The sequence below is a fragment of the Lepidochelys olivacea genome (genome assembly GCF_965140295.1).
Source record: "Lepidochelys olivacea isolate rLepOli2 genome assembly, chromosome: 7".
In the NCBI taxonomy this organism is placed as follows: domain Eukaryota; kingdom Metazoa; phylum Chordata; order Testudines; family Cheloniidae; genus Lepidochelys; species Lepidochelys olivacea.
In genome coordinates, this window is record NC_140417.1 from 21,655,139 (window position 1) to 21,679,078 (window position 23,940).

Sequence of the window (23,940 nt, forward strand, 5' to 3'; positions counted from 1 at the left end):
GTTTGAGCCTAAACTTGTTGATAGCCACTTTACAGCCATTTGTTCTTGTGTCCACATTGGTGCTTAACTTAAGTAACTCCCCTCCCTCCCTGGTGTTTATGCCTCTGATGTATTTATAAAGAGCAATCAGATCTCCCCATGGCCTTCCTTTGTTTAGGCTAAACAAACCAAGCTCTCTGAATCTCCTCTCAAAAGATAGGTTTTCCATTCCTCGATCATCCTAATAGCCCTTTTCTGCACCTGTTGCAGAATGAATTAAACTTTCTTAAACATGGGAGACCTAAACTGCACACAGTATTCCGGATGAGATCTCACCAGTGCCTTCTATAATGGTACAAACACTTCCCTGTCTCTGCTGGAAATACCTCACCTAATGCATCCTAGCTCTACATTAGCCTTTTTCATAGCCGCATCACATTGACAGCTCATAGTCATCCTGCGATCAACCAATACACCTAGGTCTTTCTCCTCCTCTGTCACTTCCAACTGGTAAATCCGCAGTTTATAGCAAAAATTCTTGTTGTTAGTCCCTAAATGCATGACCTTGTACTTTGCACTATTAAATTTCATCCCATTTCTATTACTCCAGTTTACAAGATCATCCAGATCTTCTTATGTGATATTCCAGTCCTCCTCCGTATTGGCAATCCCTCCCGACTTTCTGTCATCTGTAAATTTTATTAGCACACTTCTACTTTTTGTGCCACGGTCAGAAATACAATAAAATTGGTCCCAAGACCGATCCCTGAGGAATTACATTCATAACCTCCCTCTAGCCTGACAGTTCACCTTTCAGTATGGCCCATTGTAGTCTCCCCTTTAACCAGTTTCTTATCCACCATTCAATTCTCATATTAATCCCCATCTTCTCCAATTTAACGAATAATTTCCCATGTGGAACTGTATCAAATGCCTTACTGAAATCCAGGTACATTAGATCTATATACTGCATTTCCTTTGTCTAAAAATTTATTTATCTTCTCAAAGAAGGAGATCAGGTTTGTCTGGCATGATCTGCCTTTTGTAAAACCATGTTGTATTTTATACCAATTACCATTCACCTCTATGTCCTTAACTACTTTCTCTTTCAAAATGTGTTCTAATTTTTGTTCAAATTTGAACAGTATCAATTGCACTGACTTTTATTTGGTGAAAGGGCTAGTATTTGTGGTTTCATTCCAGTGCTGTGAAGAAAAAAAACCCTAAAAAACATTTATATTATTAAACTCTACCCTGTATTTGAGATGTAATCCCAGGGATTAAAATAGAAACATTCCCAAATTACTTTCTGAGATGGTAAATGTACAAGGCAGTAATAGGCATTCTTGATGAGATGCATGTCAGGCTAAATTCTCAGGCACAGAATTTACTTGTGCTCAGAGTTCTTCCAGCAGGTGTCCCCATAACAAAACAGAATTATGATGAATTATTGTGAACTCTAAGTACACTAGCTGTGTGTTAGAAGGCCCGAGTTTAATCAATGCACTTGAGAAGGGACCTCAAAATGACTTGCCAATATACAATTGAGTCATCAGCATTTCTGCTTTCCACCTTGATAAAAGAAAAGGAGGACTTGTGGCACCTTAGAGACTAACAAATTTATTTGAGCATGAGCTTTCGTGAGCTACAGCTCACTTATGCTCAAATAAATTTGTTAGTCTCTAAGGTGCCACAAGTCCTCCTTTTCTTTTTGTGGATACAGACTAACATGGCTGCTACTCTGAAATCTGTCACCTTAATAAAGGCGGTGTTGTGTTGAAGGAAGTCAGACACGACACACTGCTGGACTCTGTACAGAAGTGTGAAATGGTTTCATACAAACCTCTTCCTCAGGCTGGGCCTCTGAACATACACTGAGTGGAGAAGAACATGGGGAGATTCCAAACTCAGGTATTTCCAAATCCACAGCCTCTGCAGGTCTGGGGCCAGGCAAGTATTTCATATAATCAGTCAGGATCATTCTTTCAGAGACTGGGAGAAAAGAGAAATGACTGCTTTAGTTATACCATTTGCTACTACACCCTATACACCTTAAGAGAATGTTATAGGGAAGCTTTATGACAGGCTGGAAAACAGTCCTTATTAGAGTAAGAAGGGATCTCAGGATGTTTGAGAATCAATATTTCAAAAGACAGGATGCTTAATAAATGCACCTGAGAGCCTCTGATGCTCCCACACATTCCCTCCCTGGTCCACACACAAACTTCCTCCTCTTAATGGGCTTAACTCTCCACACCCAGCTCAGTGGCAGCTATTTGGGAAGGGGGAGGGGGGGCGCTGGAAGGAGAGAGGAGGCTCTGAGCCAGCTAACCTTCTCCAAACATCTACATTCCTATTTAAGGGATGACTTGCTCCCCACTCCCCTCCATTCTGGTGTTTTTACAGGAGGAGAGGGCAACCAGAAAGCCCACTCGTCCATGAACTACCATTTGTGGGTATGTGAAAGTCAATGGGACTTGGGCTCTTAAGTGCCTAAATCACGGTTGAAAATGGGACTTAGGAACTAAGGCACTTATGTGCTTTTAAAAAATTTACTGTGGATCTAACAACAGGCAGATGTTCAGGAGGTAAAGATAGTGCGGTTTTACTTCCCCCCGGACCATTTGCAGAGGTAATGAGCATCTGCAGCTCCCATTGACTTCAACTGGAGTTTTGGGTGTACAGCAGACACCTGGTGTGCAGGGTACTGTGAAAATCTGGCCTATAGGGCCAGACCTTCAGCTGGTATAAATCAGTTTAGCTCCACTGAAGTCGACAGAGCTACGTCAATTTACACCAGCCGAGGATCTGGTTCAAGGTTTAGGACGCTACCAGATTTACTTTAGTTCTTGAATAAACAGAAGTAAAAGAAGGTAGAATTGTAGAAAGAATCCCTTACGTTCTGCCTTCTCTTGCTCATCTATGCTGAGAGGTCCAGGTTGAAACAGGAAGTCAAATACCTTCAATGAAGTCGCTGAGATACTGGGAGAACAATAAATCCGGGAAGGGGCCAGTGGCAACTTCCAGGACAGCTGGTGGATGACAGAGGAGTATACACATATAGCAACAGGTAATGTACAGGTAATAAAATGTTAAATTAACACAATACTTGCAGGTTCACATTGCATTAATGAATTTCCCAACCAACTCAGTAGAACACCCTCCTTTATATTTTGGGTCCTACCTAGGTTGATTGTGTCCCTTTTGACAGATGCTCTGTTTTTAGGGCTAGTGTACACTAGAAGCACTACAGTGGCACTGCTGTAGCACATCTGATGTAGATGCTCTGTATAATAATGGTCTGTATTTTTAATATATGTAACACTATTATAAATGCTGGAGGCAAAGCGGGGCTTGGGGTGGAGGCTGACAGCTTGTGACCCACCATATAATAACCTCGCGACCCCCTGAGGGGTCCCAACCCTCAGTTTGAGAACCCCTGCTCTATGCTGACAGGAGAGAGCTCTCCCGTCGGCATAATAAAACCACCTCCACAAGAACCAGTAGCTATGTTGGTGGGAGACATAGCACTGTCCACACTGGCACTTAGGTTGGTGTAACTTACCTCGCTTGTAGAGATGGCTTATTCACACCCCTGAACGACATAAGTTATACCGACATAAGTGGTACTGTGTACAAGCCCTTAGAGATACTTACATTTCCTAAAGGGATCAAAATGTCTCAACACGTCTTTACTTCCAACACCATTTTCAGATTTCAAAGAAACTTAAGTATTCAACTAAGTCTAACCTTTTCTCCGCCCATTGGTGAAACCAGCAATTCTGTTGTGAAGTCACTGGTGAAATTAAATCCCATGTAAGGCACCTAGAGAAATGGGAAAAGGTTGACGCTCAGTAATCATAAACCTGTGAGGAAAATGATTCCCTTACACACATACACACAGCTTGGTGAGGCATTCTTTTTGGTGCCACTCATATGCATGGGTTTCTAGTCATCAAGTCATCAGCTATGTCACATAAAAACACTGTATATGGTCCATAGATGCAAAGTCTCATTGGAAGAAGCATTTATTCTCAGTGGGTGAAATTCATCCCCCCTATTGGCACAAGACCTATATGCCACTCATAGGTTTAACCCAAAGCTCAAGTGGTGCATAGACCTAAATGCTCTCAGGAAAGTGCTGGAAAGTGTCTCTATAACTCCTGAGAGAATTCTGAGCTACTGCACACGTGCATAATTAATGAGCACCACTTTTTTTTTTGCACAGAAAAAAGCTTCTGCCAAAATACTGATGTAGTTCCACCATTTTCCCACCAGAGGGCACTGTGGCACAAGAACAGCAGCAGCTCCCCACCAGGGAGGGAAGAGAAAGAGCTGCCTTCTTCGCAATGGACCTTGTCAGGAGACAGGGGCTATGGGGAGCCAGACAGTGTGGGGTACTGGGGGGGCATCAGAAAGGGGTTCATAAGGGCTAGTGGGGGAGGACAGACTGGGGCAGGGGCTGAATGGGAGTGGAGGCACAGGGCCACAAGGGGGAGGGAGATTCAGGGCCAGATGGGGTTGGGGCGGGGGTGCAGAGCTACATAAGGACAGTGTGTGGTGGGTGGGGCACAGACACACATGGGGACAGGGGAAGGGGATGCAGGGTCACATGGGGACAGGGACAAATGTGCCTGACTGACTGGGGGAGTCTAGGGGTCAGCAAGGGTCTGCATGGGGGAAGTTCCCTAATAATCCCTCCACACTCCCCCACAAAAACCTGTTCCATACTTTTCCCACCCATATCCAACAACCCTCCAAGTTCACACCCAGGCTCCTTCCCAGCAATTTACTTCCCTCTCCCTTAGCTCCTCTGTTACCCCGACTACCCCAAGCCTTTGCTGTGCTTCTGAGGGGTGCGGGAAACATGGTCCTGTATTGTAGTTTAAATGAATTATTACTCAGAGTTCTGTATTAATATGCCTAGTAAGAAATCTATTTGTCAAAAAAAATAATAATTCCTGAATCTTTTTTGTTGTCTGTATTGTTACAGACATACTTGCTGACAGATATTTTGAAATAAATGACCAAAAAAATTGAAACTGGTGTGATTATATTGTGTTATTTTGATAAATAAAATATGAAGAATTTGAAAATATTATGTGCAGAATTTTAAATTTTTTGGTGCATGAGTACTCCCCCAGGAGTACTCTATATCATTTGTATTAGGAAGAGCCACCATTATGACATATTAACTAAGAATGTAGAGGAAAAACTCAATACTTGCTCAATTGTTAAATTGTAGGAAATGTGGCTATTTTATCTTCCATACCACTATGATCCAGAATGTTTTTTTGGATGGGTGTTTTTAAATTTACAATGTGTAAGGTCCTAGTCACCAGTATACAGTGCTGTGAAAACGTACCTATAAGAATTTTCCTCCACAGTTTTCAGAATAAAATCTTAGCAGATAAATAAAGAATAAGTGATAAGTATATAAATCTGTATTAGAGCTGGTCAAAAAACCAAAACACTTTTTTCCCCAAAAGTTTTCATGAACATTTCACTTTTGTTTTTCCTTAAAATTCCAAACTTCAGTGAAAAAATGATAAACATTTCATAATTGAATTTTTTAAAAAATCAATTCCATAGCGGTGGAACTTGAAAAATTGAAAAATGTTGGCAAAAATTTCATTTAATATTGAAATTTTGTATTCTATATTTAATAGGTAGAGAACATGTCAGTTTGGAGTACTTTCAGGTTAGCTGAAAGTACAAATAGTTATAAATGTGGGTAGTTGAACATGTTAGTGAATTATAATAAATCTGGTATATATACAGGGAGTTATGTTCAGAAATACAAACTCCAACAAATGGAGAGAGATCACAGTCAAGTGCTAACTCATTCACCCAGTCTAACACATTTTCTGTCCCATGTAATAGGAATAGTTCACTTTTCTGGAGTATGCAACCATTTCTACTTTTAGAGGTAATGCTTATTAGTGAAATAAACTGAGACAATAAATCTGCTAACTGAACAGGTTTTCTTATTAGGAAATACATATCCCAGCTCTGGGTTTTACATAATATTTTTTCCACCACCACTTCCTACTACAGAAGGTCAGAGAAGAAGCTGCCTTAATCCTGGAACTGGGGCAGGAATTATTGTTCTTCAGTGTATCTAGCACATGGTAGCAGACATAGCTGCTAGTATCAGACGTTCTTCAGTGGAGCTGGTTTATGTTGTGTCTATGAGTGCTATGGCTCATTCAGAATTGTTTTCCCTTGTATATTTGATAGCAGTATGGGTTCAAGCAACTAGAACATACCAGATAAGAGTCCATGTCAGTGACTTTGGAGACATCCGTTTTTCCTTCCTTTTGGTAATTTAAAGCTTGGTTTTCATAAATGAAGGACTCTGGTGAAGATATCAAAATATCACAAGAGTGGTATTTGTATAAATATATTTAAAAGGGCCATTGCCAAGACAAAAAGTTATATATATAATATCCTTATCTGTGTTACTACACTTAGATTACTTAAAAATGAAAAAAATTACAAATTTGATGTACTTTTTACAATTGATGCTAGCTGTGTTTTGCATTCACTCATCCTTTGAGTTCATTCAGTTCAAATAGTAAACATAGACTGAATTGTTTCTGGATTCATTTCTGGATCCTATGCACAACTAGAACAATGCTGTTATATTTGGACAACAAATGTTGTAGGAAAAAGTTTAAAGTGAAAAAAAAAGTGTTTTCTTTTAAATGTGCAAAAAAATCATGAAAACATTTCAAATAACATTAAGATTTGTAAAACTATTTTTTTTTACAAAAGTCAAATTTGGGTCTAAATGACCCAAGATTGCTTGACTTTTAGAAGAATAAGCTCTTTATAATTTTCTTTTTAAAAGAAGTCAGGCACTCAACTCTGACTTGCAGATACTATGTCACTGTGAAATAAGGGCTCATGTAGGAAAGCAACACCCAGTAAAGTGACCAAAGTTAGACTTAAATCTAACTGTGACCCAAATTACCATCAATTCATGACTATCCCTTTTGTTAAAGCACTGTTCACAGCTAATATGGTGCAATATATTGTACAGACACTGAAAATCATAACAAATGGTTAAAAAAATCTGATTCCTAACAAGAGAGTAAATGTATCCACGTAAGACTGTCTGATGTCATACCTGTTGCTGAGATTCCAGAGACATCTGTATCTGTCGCTGAGATACCCAGTGCCTTACTGTGAGGCAAGATGTAAAGATCATTTCTGAAAGCCACTAAAATATCTCCAGAACTATTCAGGAAACAAGCAGAGCTGAGAGTGTTATCAAGAAAAATGTCGGCCACCAAATTCTTGTGAATATCCCAGAGTTTCACCATATAGTCCTCACTGGAAAATAAAGGAATCAGAATTATCTTGTGAAATAGTCTTAATGCTGATTTTAGTAATTCACTGTGGGTGAAATTTTCCCTTGTACAGAGGGCCAACATGAGTTCTATGTACCACTTAATCCCACTAAATCATGAAAGTAGGGTTTAAGCGGGACATAAGTGGTGCAAAGGTTACATGTGGATTTCTGCCCAGGGAAGAATTTTACCCTGTAGGATCAATGAGAATCCATAAGGAGAGGGATTAATCTGGGTTACCTAGTAATTTTATTCCAGTCACAAACAAGTAGATTTCTTTAACCAATAATAACCAAATTAACACTACAAAAGCAAAGACATTCAGAGTTCAGGAAGGAGCAGCATTTTATCATAGGGACTTTCATGCAGTGAAAGAGTTTACTTAATATAGCATCTACAACGTCAAAAACAATGTAATAAATTAATGAGGAAATAAGCCCTTCCTCCATTTCTGAGAATGGGTTTAATTCCAACAGATTTTTTTAAAGGAAAAATGTACTCCAGATGACTGAATGTCCTGAAGACAGAAGGCATCTGAATAATCATACACTTGCTGTGTCACAGGCAGCTGCCGTGCAAACTCCTCAAACTATGCACCATCTAGTAAACCTCATTCCTATTCTGAAGCATTTGCCTCAAAGAGAAAGAGGAGTGTTCAGTCTCTGCATTCATTGTCAGCCTTTGATGTCTCTTCTAAAATTGCCAACAAAGATTCCAATTAATCGCTAATTGTGAAGGAAGGTTTTATGTTGGCCAATAGGAACTGAACTGAAACCCACCAATACTGGTGCAATTTCTTTATATTTTATTTCCTTTAAACAATAGCTTAGCTTGCAAATGAAATTTCCATTGACAATGTATATGTGAAAACAATGAGGAGTACTTGTGGCACCTTAGAGACTAACAAATTTATCTGGGCATAAGCTTTCGTGGGCCAAATAAATTTGTTAGTCTCTAAGGTGCCACAAGTACTCCTCGTTGTTTTTGCTGATACAGACTAACATGGCTACCACGATGAAATGTATATGTGGTTGTTCAGACGCTTCCCTGGACTGGTTTGATTATCTCTGAAATCTCACCCCCACATTGTTCCTATCCTCCTGCAGTTCTACTTACACTGATATTTCCTAGGTATTTGCTAGATTGAAAATGGGGATGAATTTGGTCCATTATGTCCATAAGTAGTATTCCCAGCATCTCGCTTGGAAGGGGTCTAATAAAGCATAATTTTACCGTGATACCAATACCAAAGTGATGTTACCAAGCTTGAGTTTATTGCGTGGAAAACCTATTGCACCAGCTGTAAGAGTATGAAACATGTTATCAGCCAAATGATAGGTTTTATACGTTTCATATGGATGTACCTGAGCTTCCGTCCTGCACAAAACCCATCTGATTACCGTATAAATAAGGAGACGATGTTCAGTGCTTCACCTACCCACAGCTTAGAAAGAGAGAGAGGGTCTTGCAGGCATCCACTGCTACCACAGGGCCCTTGTGATCATTTGCAGAATCATGACTGAAATCTGGTTCTTCATTTTCCCCTTAGAGACAGAGAAATATAATTTGGACATTCTGAATACCTGACTTTGAATTCCTCTCCCTTGACTGTATTGATGGTCACCCCACATGTCATTGGATAAGTAGTTTTCCCTAGATTTGCAATGGAGTCTTGGATTTCACTTATAACCATGTCATCATGAGGAGTTAATGCTCTCTACACTGGTAATGTACAGGGAAACACAACATTTGCTAAGATTGCATTAATGTACAAGGCTAAACTCAATTCGTAGAATTCAATTTTTAAAATCAAAGTTATTTCCACTGTATAGACCTGCTCCTTGGGTCGAGAGTTCTGCCAATATTCCCATGATAGATGCAACCTTGTTTAGACATGGATTTTGTTAGTACAGCTCTAGCAATTTTCCTGACCATTGTGATCATGGAGTTTTTTTCCTCAATCCAAGAACCATGTTAGCAAATATGTGCTATTAAGCCCACCTATATTACGGACTTTTACTGAGGTTTTAACAAGGATGTAACATGGTTGACTCCATACTATCAGATGGTTAACACATAGAGTAAGATCCTGACCCCATCAAAGTCAATGGCAAAACTCCCATTGACTTCAACAGAGCCAGAATATCATTCATGATTCCTAAAATGAGCAGGCAAATTGTGTTTTGACCTCACTCATGAGCAGAGCTGCAGCATAATTGTCGACCTAAAGCCAAGTTATAATACGGTATTGCTGCTATGTGAAGAGCACTGTTTAATTACATCAGTGTAACCAGGTTTGTCAATCCTCCTAACATAACTCCAACTTTCTTCTACAGGAGTACATCAAAACAGTCATTACAGGGCTGTCAATCTGGTACCTTTCACCACCATAAAATTCTCTAAATTATATTTATAAAATTAATAATATAAAAAGAAGACTGAATAGAGTTAATCCTATTACATGCAGAGGCCGTTGCCAACTCTACTCCCACAGCCTTCAATTTGCATAGTATTATTCAGAACACCTTCAAAATAGACAATCCTTTGCCCCTGGCACCTGCAGCTGAAACAGCATGGAAGAGCTACTCAGCCTTCCCAGAATGCACTGTTAAAATTATGATTCCAGGCATGTGATGGGTGTGGGTGGGCCAACAGTGTGCACAATACAACCTCATTGCTTTTTCTTATATCCTATTTCCATGTCCCGGCCTTTCATTTCTATGTTGCTTATTTAGATAAGCTCTTTGAGGCAAGGCCTTTACCTTCTTATATGTCTACAAAGGATTTAGCATGCTGTTTGGTGTTATATAAATAAATAACAACAGTAGATCCACAGACTACTGGACCACCAATACCACAATGACAGTCAGTCTAGGGGAGCAGTTACATGCTAAAGCCTTGGACATGTTAATATAATGATGCCCTTGGAGATGTCCAGGCTCAGTTCAGGGACAGAGTTAAGTCTTATCTACACTAAAAATATAACTATGCTGTACCAGGATAGGGGAAAACAGGATTCTAAACAGGTCCCACAACACAGGTGTAAGTGGAATGCTGAAAGGCCCTACCCATCTACAAAGTCTATGTTATGGTTTTGAATAGGACTAAAGAACACAGTTCTCAGAAAAAGAATCCTGGTACAAACCAGTGAGGGAAACTATTAGTACCTTAATAAGCAATAAACTGTTTAAATGCGTTTTTTGCTTGCATGATTTCAACTACAGCATGGGAAGGGTCAACCAATTTTAGAGCCAATTAAAAAAACAGATGAGATAAAATGTACCTTTGTATCTCATGTATAATACAGATGTGATTCAGTAAGAAAAACGGAAGACTTCTAATAATCAAAGTGTGTGGGAGTGGCATTTACATAGGCAGCAGGCCATTTATGTGCAGAAATCAGGTTAGACCCGGAAGAAACTCCATTTTGCCAATCATGTGGATGTTACTCAACGTTTCGAGAGAGCCCTAGGCTCAGCCCAGCCCTTTATGATGAGAAGGCAATATAAATGTGAATGTGAAACTTATTTTATTAAGCTATCGATGTTTACTTTATGAAAAGTGCATGCGCTCAGTTCTGATGAAACCACAGGACTGTCAGTTCACAGGACATCATGAGAATTGTAAACAAGGTCCAGGTCCCCTGGAGAAGGTAAAATTAGGGGCTACTCTATACAGAGAGTGCATGTCAAGCTGGGGTGTAAATCTATGGCACTTTTGCCTGCCATACACTAAAAGGCCATGTGGACCTTACTACTACATACTGTTTCAAACAGCAGTATATCAAAGCACAGTAGTGTAGTTGGGGATAAATGCTGGTATAAAATGATTTTACCTACTTCTCATTTGGGGAATATGGAGGTTAGTACAGTTAGTTTATCCACTTTTTTTGTACCACTACACCACTGCAGTAGCTGGGTCAACATGAGAAACCCGCATCATGTGATGCTGTACCTATCCCATGAGGCATTGCAAACCTTTCCCAAAACACCCTGTGGCTAGTTGCGCAATGGCATAGCTACCCACAGTGCACTGCTCTCTGTGTCGATATAAGAGCTGCCAGCTTGGCAGCACTCTGCTGACAGAAGGAGAATAGTGTGGACATGCAAGAGCCATTTAATTAACGCGCTTTAATTAAAGAGGCATTACTTTTGTCAGCAAACCTCTGTAGCGCGGACATAGCCTTAGTGCTGGCAGGCTAGAGTTAGATTTACACCCTGGCTTGCCTCTCACTAAATTGCTGTATAGACAAGCCCTACCTTAGCTGCCATGAAAATCTGTTTTGTTAACCTTTCTGATTAGGGTTGCTATCAATCATTTACATATCAGGAATTCTCATAGAGACCTGTCTGGTTTTGGCATCCATTTGATCTTCTCTTCATGCTGTTACCACAGCAACTAATACTTGAAAGAAAATCTCTTAGCAAGCTAGTTCTTCAGATTGTCTCATCGGGTAGGGATACAACAGAAGTGGGGGCTCGAGGCAGGTCTGAGAACCACTTACCTACATCTTTCTTAAAGAAGGTTTCAGTGTTGTTATTCTGTTTCCATCTTTTTTCTTTTGACAAGATAAGCATCAGCACTTCACTTTTCTTTACTAAACAATACTCCCTAGGTCTATGTCTCAGTAATGATCTTGCTGTTAAGCCTGCTGTGTAGACTAAATAGCTCTAAAAAGTTTGCTTTCTACATTAAATTTCTAAATCACATACAATTTGGATATTTTGTTGTAAACATTACTCCAGAAAGTGATTGAATAGTGGCAAAATACCCTTGCGGAAACAAAAGATATTACAAACAGAGATAGCTCTGAGCTGTGAAAATCAAATACTGACTTCCCCAAAGTTGAAAGGGGTTCATATCCATCTTACAGAGGTTGACCAAAGTTGGGAAGTTGAATCAGGAGCCAAGTTCTCCAAAGTCTGAGGGGATTCAGACATGGAGTTCCAGTTCTTTACACGATATTTCAATGCTGTGTAGGACTAGGTACAGGATCTAAGCATCAAGTTGTTTTGAGAAGGAAAAATATCTCAGTAGTTGTAGCAGAGAATACTAAATGGGCTAATTAAGCATGTGGTCTTCACACTGCGGGTTGGCTGAAGTGGGGTTGAGTTTTACTTTTGTCTAGGGCCCTAACCAAATTCACGGTCCATTTTGGTCAATTTCACAGTCATAGGATTTTTAAAATCATACATGTAATGATTTCAGCTATTTAAATCTGAAATTTCACAGCATTGTAATTGTAGGGGTCCTGACCCAAAAAGGAGTTGTGGGGTTTGCAGGGTCATTATAGGAGGGGTTGTGGTACTGCTACCCTTACTTCTGCGATGCAACTGGTGGTGGTGCTGCCTTCAGAGCTGGGCAGCTGGAGAGAGGCAGCTGCCAGCAACAGCGCAGAAGTAAGGACGCCATGGTCTGGTATTGCCACCCTTACTTCTGTGCTGCTGCTTGCAGGGCGCTGCCTTCAAAGCTGGGCAGCTGGCCAAAAGCTGCCGCTCTCCAGCCACCCAGCTCTGAAGGTGGGGCAAGAAGTATGGGTGGCAATATCACAACCCCCCTAAAATAACCTTGCAACTGCCCTGTAACTCCCTTTTGGGTCAGGACCCCAGGTTTGAGAAACACTGGTCTCTTCTGTGAAATCTGTATAGTATAGGGTAAAAGCACACAAAAGACCAGCTTTCATGGTCTGTGACACATTTTTCATGGCCATAAATTTGGGAGACCTCTATCTATACAACATAATAAGACTGCGGATGCTAAATTCGAGCTTTTTGTTTTTGCCTTGAACACCAGTGTTATTTTGCATCTCTGTTCAGGCTGGCTGCATGCCCCTACCAGAGCCACCTGCACAGATTAACTGTGCCAGGATCATGAGTAATTCAAGTAGGGAAGGGTGAGTTAGTGACTGCAGGCAAATGAGGTGCGGAGGTGGTGGGGTCTGCACCAGTATATGCCAACCACACCCTTACTCCCCTCAACCAAACCTGGTTGTTTTGGGTGGGCCCAGATCAGGATGCCACAGCTGAGCCCCTGATTGTCTTTCTGGGGAATCATTATCCATAGCTCAATATCCAGAACTCAGCCTACTGTAGTATAGTTTAAAATATTCTGTGTCACATGAGTTATATGAACAAGAGAGAAGAGTGCTAATGGGTACTATGCAGAGAAGTAGGGAGCATAGAACATGACCCCAAAACCAAAAACATGGACCAACATAGGTTTCAGCAAAACTTTGCCCCTCTGTAGAACTTGTATATGCTCTTTGATACAAGAGCATGAATAAAACTAGGTGAAGTATTTGTAGCAAAAAAAATCTTATTTGATTACAAAAGACCTTTTTTCTACTTTTGAATAATTCATGAATGAACTTCAATTTCTAAGCATTTGTTATTCAAAATTAGCTAATGAATGTTTTATGCAAATATATTTCCACCTCAGGATTCTCCTCACAACTCTTTACGGAGGCTTTTGCTTTGAGTATTTGCAATTCAAGCTGTGTGCCTGGTCACTTATCTCATGTGTTATTTTTTCTGCTCCCTTCCTGGATGACTGAACTTTTAAAAATAAGAGTAGGGTTCAAATAAATCACTCAGGCTGTTCAATCAATGTCAAAATAACTACCCATAAACATTTCTGGGATGAACCTGTATTGGGAAAACTTTCACATACTTATCAGATAATTTTTTGCCATCTTCAAATATTACTGTGAATAACAAAAAAATCACCACTACAAATGCTGTATAAAGCAACTTTAAAAGGGCCCAAAATGCTGAAGTGAATTGGAGGTTTTTATTTCAGTGACTGTTCAAGAATACTGCCTGAAGCACGAACACCACAGAGTGCACAAGGTTCAACTTCTGATTACACACACAAAGCCCTGGTAAAGTTCCTTTTGGCTGGACAGTCACAAGGCTGTTGTGTCTGGAGCCCACCTCTTTAAGCCCTTGAGTCTGAACAGAGTCCAGGCACTGCCTCTGGCTGAAGTTTCTAGGAAGAGGCCGCTCAAGAGAATCTACTACCATAGGTAAAACTTCAGTTTGCTGACACCCTCTTCATAAACTAGGGAGGCAGATTTGGCCTGGCCCCATCTCAGTCATGAGTAGTGGTGGGGCAGCCAGGCCAAAGTTGAGTGGCATTGCAACCTGGCATATGGGATCACAACACAACTCAAATTTGGCTTGTCCATCCCTCCAGCATGAAAGGGGATGGCCAAGCCAAATTGGAGTGAATGGCACTGTGACCTGGCAAACTAGGTTATAACCCCACTTAAATTGAGTCCAGCCACCCCTCTGTCATGATGGAGGGGTGGCTGGGACAAATCTGCCATCCTAGGCAGCTTCCCAGAAATCTGCCACCCTAGGCAGCTGCCTGTGTTTCTAGGCACACTTTTGGGGTGCAGATCCTCTGTCTAGTACCCCTCCTGAGAGCTGAGACCCCACAGTCCAACTGCCTAGATGCTGGGACTAACACGACCCCTCAGACTTTCCATAGCTTAAACACATCCCCTCTCAGAATTGCATGGTGGTCTGGGTTTACAATTTAATAGCGAAGCCAACAGACACACTGACTTTGCACAGAATTCTAAACAAAATTACTTCTTACTTAGCACAACAGATCGACAAAATAATAAAACAAAACCATACGCATTTCCCCACCTCAGGTTCCTCATCCCTCTCTGGAGAGTTCTCTGGGCTTGGACAGGGTTCTCTGGGGCGTCCAGGATCCTTCTCTTGCAGCTCGTGGTTTCTCCTCAGAACCATGGAGCCTCTGTCTTTGTCTAGGTCAGCTAGCTTTCTCTGACCTTGGTTGATTCCCCTAATAAAAGGGACACCCCTGCAACAAAAGCAAGCTCCTCTCTTCTGCCCAAAGCTTCCTATGTCTTTCTCTGAGAGTCTCTTGCATTTATATGTTTCCCCTAACAAAACCTGGTTTCTTTGTTCTGCTTCTGGAGATTTTCCACTAACCTCACTATTTAATACCTAGGTATGATTATGATTATTAAAGTCTGAGTACGATCTTCAGAATTTGGCTCAAATTCTGAAAGACGAGAATAGCAAAATCCTAATTCCACTCCCTCTGTCAAATGGAAAATTACTCCAAATAAACAGGAAAATATTATTAAGGAATAAATACTGCAAAAAACTACTGAGTAAAAATTGAGCAAGTGTCTTAGGATTTGACCCTTCAGTTACAGTGATTCACTTAATAATAGAAAAAGTACAATTCCCATTATGAATAATACCATCAGATACCATCTGATGTTTATATCTTTTCATCAGCAATGAAACCATCACCCACGACTTCCAACCTGTGATGACAGAGAACTATTATTCCTTTGTTTTTTTAATGAACCTTACCTGGTTTTTTCTCATTTTTCTCCAACAACTCCACTGGGCCTTCAATATGAACATCAAAGACATTTACAGCTCCAGAATGCAGGCCAAGGAACAGTGAACTGTTCTGAAACTCCAAAAATCTAAAATTATTTTAATTGTTAGCATTTACAGGTTTCCTGCCGTCATTTACGAATGGACTTATTTTAAGCTCTTCCAGAAGACACATACTGTACCAGGAAGTGAGATGGTACAGGCCCACTCTTGTGCCATCTTCCACCCTGGAGGCCTAAAAAGACTGCTACCCATGATACATGGAATGCCCTCCCAATTCTGATCTATCAAAATACCACCCTTCAAGACTCTCTTTATGACTCACCTCTTCTATGATGCCCCAAAGTATTGTTCGTAACAGTGATTATTACCAGAGAAATCTTTTAATGTAGCATCAAGACACGCACATACCAAATCTGAAAAACCACAGTAATATATGCAGTTCCTCACCCTACTTCACTTCCTACTGTTCATTAACCCCACTGATCACATCACATCTACATTTAGATCCTTCCCTAACTGGGGCAGGGTTCTCCCCAGCCCCAACTGAAAAGCACTTAGGCACACTTTGTAGAAATAAACAGGGAACATGGGATTTGTTATACCAGATCAGAGCAACGGTCCCTCTAGCGCAGTAGCCTATCATCAACAGTGGCCAGTACCAGAAACTTTGAAGGAGATGCCAGAAACCCAGCAGTAAGCAGTTAAATAATAAAATAATAACAACAATCCCCTCAGTGATATATTGTATATTTATACCCGCTGATAATCCACAGTTATTCTTGATACTCACAATCCTGGTGAAAACCATAGTTTCATTCGAGATATTGATCTGGTGAAGCAACTGCAGGGCAGGTAAACTCCAGATCTGCACCAATTTGTATTCCAACTCCTGGCACATATTTATCAGTTGATGGTGATCTCTATCATGTTTTAATTCAATTACCTAAAACAGTGAGTGCTGGTCTTTAATAGGGGCTATTCTTTGGCAGACACATACTTGATAGATAAACCAATCAATATACAAATCTGGACCAGAGCCCTGCAGTGGGACTGGGATCCTATGGGTCCCACAGGACCAGCTGCCAAAATAGCAGGAACGGGCAAAATTTTCTTTGTTGGGATTGGATGGGGGGTGGAAACAGATTGGTAATTTGCAGGAAAATACTAATTTTTTTTAAAATAAAGGTTCTAATACGTACGTGTAAGCGAGAGATAGAAAGAGATTTGATGTCTATTATAACAGGCATTATTTTTTACATGGTTTAAGCAAGATTTGTTTTATTCTTTTAGTGGTATAAATTATATCTGAATTCCATTTATATATATCAACTGACAGTTTGTTTTTTCAGTAGCATGGGGGAATCTGTATCTCTTCCGGGATTTGCGGATCTAAGGTTTTTGTGGGTGGGAGAGGGATAAAAATGCAAGAAACAATGTGGGAGAGGGTGGGAGTGTGGGAAAGGGGGGCTGGACCAGAGTAGGATTAAAAAAATAGTCCCGTGCAGGGCTCCAGTCTGGACCATATTACCATATAAAGTAAAGGAATGTTAATTTACATTTGTTACTACTTCCAATCTCATCCCTTTGCTCTGCCAATGAACCCTGCCTCACTACTCCCTTTCTATCCTTCTCCCTCTCATTTCATTTCTGCCACACAATCCCTTATTCCTGGAATTCTCTTCCTATATTAATGCAAAAGACCCAGCCTCTCTCTCTTTTTTTCGAATTGCTCCTCAAAACTCACTTTTCCCACAAAGGCTACAAACACTAATTCCTCCTACCCACTATAGACTCAACACATATCTGCTTTCACAATAAGTTCCAAAGGCCAGGAACCTTTCTTCTATGCCTCATATGAGGTTTGTCATTTCATATGCTAGCACTGTTGGCCAGATGGGGGTGACACACCTACAGCATTACTCTACTATAATTACCAGTTAAGTATGCCAGCAGGGGACAGGGTATCTGCTTAAACCCTTCTTGACAAGGGAAAAACAGAGAGATGGAAGAATTAGTATAGAATTTGTGTACAGGACTCAATGACGCATCTAGAAATCCTAGCTGAAACGACAACAATTTGTAATAATGACTCAGTTTCTGAGTGAGATATTGAAGTGTATGTAAGTAATGTAGCTCCCTTGAGAAGATTCCAGACTGTGAAAAGCTCTTGAACTCCTTTGTATTTGACAGTGAAGTTGCTCTGCCTTTGGAAATAGTGGACCAAATTCAGCACACTTACTTCACTGAGGATAATGGAGCTACTTTGCATTTACACCAATATTCTGAGTCAGAATCTGGCGAATTTGTGCAAGAATACCCAGAATTATTCTGTAATGTTGTGTGTGTGGTAGGTTACATTTCTGAAGCAAGACAACCGATTGGTCTGTACATTCGGTATTAAGGACAGCCATAGTACAAGAGAAGAGATAGTTTCTTATTTTTATATCTAGCCTTATCCAGCTATGTATGTTTTGTTATGAAACTCTTTTAATAAAAGAAAGGCTGTAAATTCAAAGTACACTTACAGGATCTTTATAGGCCTTCATCTCATAATATACTAGATTTTGTATTGATGTGTGGAGAAACAGGATTCTCCCATCCTATTCAAAGAGAATTGCATTATACTCCCACAGATGAAAAAAACAGATCATACTATCAAACACATTGCACATGTAAATCTGAAAAACTAGACCAAGACCATGTTGGCAAAACTAACACAACTGGAAAAAAGAGTGAACAGAAAACACTTTATTCTACATGCTCATTTCCTAATGACTGTTAATATAATATAACCAATAGAACCAAAACCAATGCAGCTTTTCAGTGAGTCACATCTTGTCAATCAGTAATGTAACACCTGCATGTAATGATCTTCCATTACTAAAGAACAGGCCACGGAATCTAAATTGCATCACACATCAGCAGTTGCAGAGATTTCTGCTATTCCCCTTCCACTGGACACCTTGCTTAAAATAGTTGTAAGAACACAAGGCCATTTATAATCAATTCACACTTTTGGAAGTACATTTCACAAGGTTCCTTTTCCTTACATAGGATAAGAGATCTAGAGGAAGATGCAGAAAATTGCTCATGTATATAAGAATGCCTCTGCTCAGGGAGATACTGATTCAATTATTTTAACTGTTTTTTTAAAAAATGGCATCTCTGACTTTTGAGATATGCATGCAGGTAGGTGGATGAGATACTAAAAAATTAAAGCACATTCACTGGGAACCTTGAAAGCTGCCAAGTTAAAATCTTCATTGGAGGCTAAAAGAGAACAGGAACTCTCAGTTAGAAATAGTTTGTCACAAAGTCATTTCATGGGGCACACAGATTCTGTAATTTTCCTGGGTTTTTAGTCTTTGCTTGCACTGGGGATTTGCCTCAATTCAAGCCATCAGTGGCTGGAATTGAAGCAGATTCCTGATGTAGACAAGTTCTTAGAAACAGTAATAAAGCTGGTTTAAGTCAGTGCTGCTGCTCCTGTTGCCTTTGGCAAGGCTGAAAGCTGACAAAAAGGCAGTATTGGCCTTTGCCTGCACACTTAATATGGAGTTGAACAAGGATAGTAATTTTAAATGTTTTAAAACTAGTAATTATATTTTATTAAATGGGCTAGAACAAGTTTTGTTGAAAAATGAAGGCTACAGCGATAAAAATAACAAGCCCCATGACATCGACATTTTACTATAAATTCATTCTTTTTGCCTTTTTTCCTCCTTATGATCAAGTTGATTTTTTTACAGCTTATGACCAGGAGACAGTAACAAGATTTCATATAAGATTATTAATGTTAATCTTTGGGGGGTTGCCATGAATACAAGCTGAACACATTATTTCAATGGAGTTAGGTGCCCAGGTGTTTTGAAAACTCTACTAAGTGCCTATCTGCATTTTTAGATGCTTAAATACTTTTGAAAATCTGGCCCTTGGTGACCATCAGTTTGTAGGAAGTGTATTCAGCACTCACTGACCAAATGTTCAAACTTGGGTACCTAATGATAGGCTTCTAAATCCATATTTAAATATTTAATGCCAAAGAACCTGTTTTTCAGATCACCTGCAGATTCTACTGATTGCAAGGTCTTTTATTTTGCATATTGCTCTGGGTTTAGATGGCATGACATAGTGTTTCTTGAGGGCCTTTATTACAATCTCTTATTTATACACTCACACCCACTTTTTCACATGCCATCCAGCTTCAGGCAAATTCCTCAAGTACAGAAACAGGAAAATTCTGTGTAGGACAGTCGGAACAGAGTATTTTCATACACATTTTCAAAGTAGTCAGTTTATTAAGCCCATAATCCACATGTAAAGCAATGGGCTGACCTGGCCCAAATTTAGGTACCTCCCTTTAGGCACTCAAATTTAATCACAATGTTTACATCAACTCTAAAGTTTCCTAGTGGCTTTTACATAATGAGTGCCTCTCCCTGATGGAATAGCGTGCACTCCTCACTGTATCTTCAGAATTGTCAAGTCAGTTAATTTTAATATCTGCATATCTCTGATTAATCAGAAATATTTGTTGTGCTTTTTACCTGCATACCAAGAACCAGAAATTCCTGGGTATCTGCATACACCAGCCCTTCATCTATCCAGTAGCATATTGGGGAGGACAGGCTGCAGAGACATTCGCATCTCACTGGATCTCTTACACTCTCCTTTCGAGTATGTTGAAAATATTCATTCTTCTGTACATAACTAGGAAAACATTGTATTAGCACAAAGAGAGTTTGTAAAAAATGTTCGCAGGTTGTCAGACCCACACATCAGAGGGCAACTAATGAATTATTTAATGACATTTAACTTAGCAGCAGATCACACCAACCCTATTTTTTTTTTAAATATAGAGACATGCAATATTTTTAGAAATCTTTACATATACACATGCTCTAGAGACTGCATGCTCAGCTACTGCATTCTGGGCATCTAATTTGCTGTTTATACATGATGTAACAAGGAGGAGCACCCTTTAGGTCATTTGGCATCCCTAGGTCCACAATGGACATTGTCAGCTACCTCGTGGCAATATTCAGTATGAGGAGTCTCAATTCCCTTTGCTCTTGACTTGCTGCAGAAACTGCTAATTCACTCCTGACCAACCTCCTCTGCAATCAGAATCCATTACCCTCTGAGGTGGGCTGACAGAAATTAGCCCAAATTTAACAATCCCTTCTACATTCATTTCAGGCCATCTTATAAAAGGCTAATTTTATTTTTTAAGTTCACATATTTTAAAAAATTTCATTAGCATATTATTAAAACACAGGAAAACAATTTAGTAAAAGTTAGCTAGTAGTTAAACTCAGCCACACCTTAGACAGACATTGCTAAGTGGGCATTAAGCTGAAGGTACAGTATATGGCAATATTAGCTATGGCAAGGCTGAAAAAGTATTTTAGCTATTCCACAGCTCAGTGGTGCTCTCAGTTCAGTGTCGCAGGAGTATATGTATACAAAGCAGAAGCCCTCTATTTAAAGTAATCAATTTCAGGTTATTTCTGTGGCATATATCATAGTAGTATGTATCCTCTTTAGAAATGCTCTTCTATCCTTTGAAGGAGAGATGAAAGTTCTACCCAGCCAACACACCAGCATGGGGGGATATTACTCGTGAGACAATAGTACCATTATTTTTTCCTATTCTACAGCCCATATGATTAAGTTAACTTTCAGTTCTAAACACACAAACTCTTTTATATTGGCCTGTGTCAAAGTCCCATTTCCTTCTCAGTTCACATAGATACTGGACATACATTTCATTATGAAAAGAGATGCTTGCTGCTGAATTGCATGGATTACATGTCTCTGTGTTAAAAACAAATCTAGTGTTGGTGTGATCTGATGCTAAATTGAAGGCTATTAAAAATGAAAATTCCTAACACTGTGATGAATATAAACAATTAGTGTGGCTCTGACCACCTGTGAACATCTTGTACAAACTCTTACTTTCTATCACTGGTGCCTAATTCAGACAATAACAGCTGAAATGTGGGATCACAGGTTTTTTTAAACTGATGCCATACTTGAAGAGGCTCATTTGTGCTTTATGTCAGATGTTGTATCTAGATATACGGGGAAAGTACAATGTACAATAAAATGCCATTGCCTAGTACCAGCAAACAAATAATTTACAGAACATTTGGCTCAAGTCATTCCGAAATCTTGATACGACACTGATCCATTTATTAGATTCACTATCATTCTAGATTTGGGATGTACTCAAGACAGACAACATTATATTTTATAACTTTCAGTGTTACAATGAAAGCTAGTCAGAAAGTGGAATTTCTGTCCTATGGGAAATTCTAACCTTTTGAAATTTGTTTGCATTCCAAATTGGAACAAAAAGTTGAAATTCCCCCCCAAAATGTATTTGGAAACATTGAAAGATTTCATTCTGATAAATTATAAAATAATATTAAACATTACATATAATATATATTATCAATTATTAAATACATAAATATACATATAAATGAAATAAAATAATAAATTTGAAGCAATTCATTTAAATATGGTAAATATGTTAAGTCAAAACAATTCATTTTAACACTTTTCCATCAAAAATGTGGCCACAAATCAACATTCCCACAAAAAGTTTCCATTTCAACAAAACTCCATTTTCAGATGGAAAACTGTTCCACTGAAAATTTTTCAACCAGTTCTAGTGATAACGGATATCTCATATTGCAAAAAGCCTTTGAAAATAATGATTTAAAAATTCAGCATTAGCAACCTGACTCTTGAGAGTATTTCTAACTAAAGTAGCAGTGTGCTTACTGAGGAAAAGAAAGTAGCAATAATAATAGTCAATACTACTTAATGGCACATATCCACCATTAGTTTAGGTGACGCCCATGCAAGGCAACCTTTAATGTAACTCCTAACATGAACAAAGCCAGCTGAAGTTAAATTCGGTCTCTTCTTCCTCTTTAATAATCCCAAGATGTGCAGTTTCCTTACTGACCCATGGCTAATACCTTTGTCAGTGCCCTGATCATTTCCTGCCTTAACTGTTGTAACTTTCTTCTCTGGGTTTCACTGTCTCTCACTGGCTCCAATCTGTCCAAAATGTCACTGTCAAATCAACCTTCCTCTCCTGCCATTGTGACCCCTTCATCGTCCTCCCTCAATTCTTCCACTGACTTCCCATCTCTTACCACTACAAATTCAAATTCCTTGGCCATACCTTATCATCTTGCTCCCTCACTTATTACTGCTCTCACTTTCCCTAGCTCCATCCCACTCCCTATGCTCATCCCAATCTTTTCACTTTATTCCTCAGCTGCTCTCTTTTTCCCATTCTTGTTTTCGTACTTTCTTACAGACTACTCCATTTTTTCCTTGTTCTTATCCACCAGACAACACCTCTTGTCACCTTATTAATTTTCTTCTGAACTGTGTGTCATTTTATTTTGACTGGTTTCAGAGTAGCAGCCGTGTAAGTCTGTATCTGCAAAAAGAACAGGAGTACTTGTGGCACCTTAGAGAATAACAAATTTATTAGAGCATAAGCTTTTGTGGGCTACAGCCCACTGTATGCTGTATGGGGCAGGAAGAATGTATTATCTACCTTTGTAAATGACTGATGCTACCTCATTTTTAAAAATTCATCAATATACAACTAGTTCAGAAAATAAAGAATGAATCAGAAAAAAACCTTTTCTGCTGCTAAAGCAACAGAAGCCCATCAGCAAAGTAAGGAAACTCACGAGGCTAAGGGGTGTTTTCTGTTTAAGTGCTGGTGTATTTCTTCAATAGTCCACACTGCTGCCCTACATGCAGGATCAGTTCTGAAATAAAAAATACCCCAGTGTGAAAATTTTAATGGGATAATACATCTGGAGTATGAACGCGCTTATGAGTTAATTGCAGCAGTAACATATCTTTATTCCAATGAAACGATTGAAAAGCCTGATCACTACAACACACAATATTCTGGAATTGTAAATAAGCAATAAAGAAGATGAGAGAGAGAGTGAGAGAAAACCAGGGTAATGTACTTATTTCCCGTAAATCTTTGAACATGCCTTGTGTGCTGAGTTGGGCTGAGATCCAGAGCAGACCTAGTCATAAATATTGAAATCCTCTCTCAGTATGTATGGAGGTAAAACTTTCATTGGAGCCAAAGGAAGTTTTGTGTTAGTAATACATCTGGTCAGAAAATACCACAAAGGTTGACATTTCAATGAAAAAATTGGTAC

At 39.4% G+C, this 23,940-nt stretch overlaps 1 protein-coding gene across 1 annotated transcript in view; it reads right to left on the reverse strand.

The window, feature by feature from the left end:
- Window positions 1-23,940, reverse strand: part of LOC311523331 (uncharacterized protein C3orf22 homolog) — a 93,803-nt gene that overhangs the window by 36,211 nt on the left and 33,652 nt on the right. Inside the window, exons 12-22 of the mRNA XM_084633201.1 lie at window positions 23,449-23,529; window positions 20,272-20,434; window positions 18,250-18,324; window positions 16,515-16,667; window positions 15,692-15,800; window positions 8,773-8,878; window positions 7,112-7,317; window positions 6,249-6,337; window positions 3,730-3,804; window positions 2,879-3,011; window positions 1,823-1,971 (exon numbers count right to left, since the gene is read on the reverse strand). Of these exons, the coding sequence (XP_084489327.1) occupies window positions 1,823-1,971; window positions 2,879-3,011; window positions 3,730-3,804; window positions 6,249-6,337; window positions 7,112-7,317; window positions 8,773-8,878; window positions 15,692-15,800; window positions 16,515-16,667; window positions 18,250-18,324; window positions 20,272-20,434; window positions 23,449-23,529 (1,339 nt within the window). The remainder of the gene's footprint in view (window positions 1-1,822; window positions 1,972-2,878; window positions 3,012-3,729; window positions 3,805-6,248; window positions 6,338-7,111; window positions 7,318-8,772; window positions 8,879-15,691; window positions 15,801-16,514; window positions 16,668-18,249; window positions 18,325-20,271; window positions 20,435-23,448; window positions 23,530-23,940) is intronic.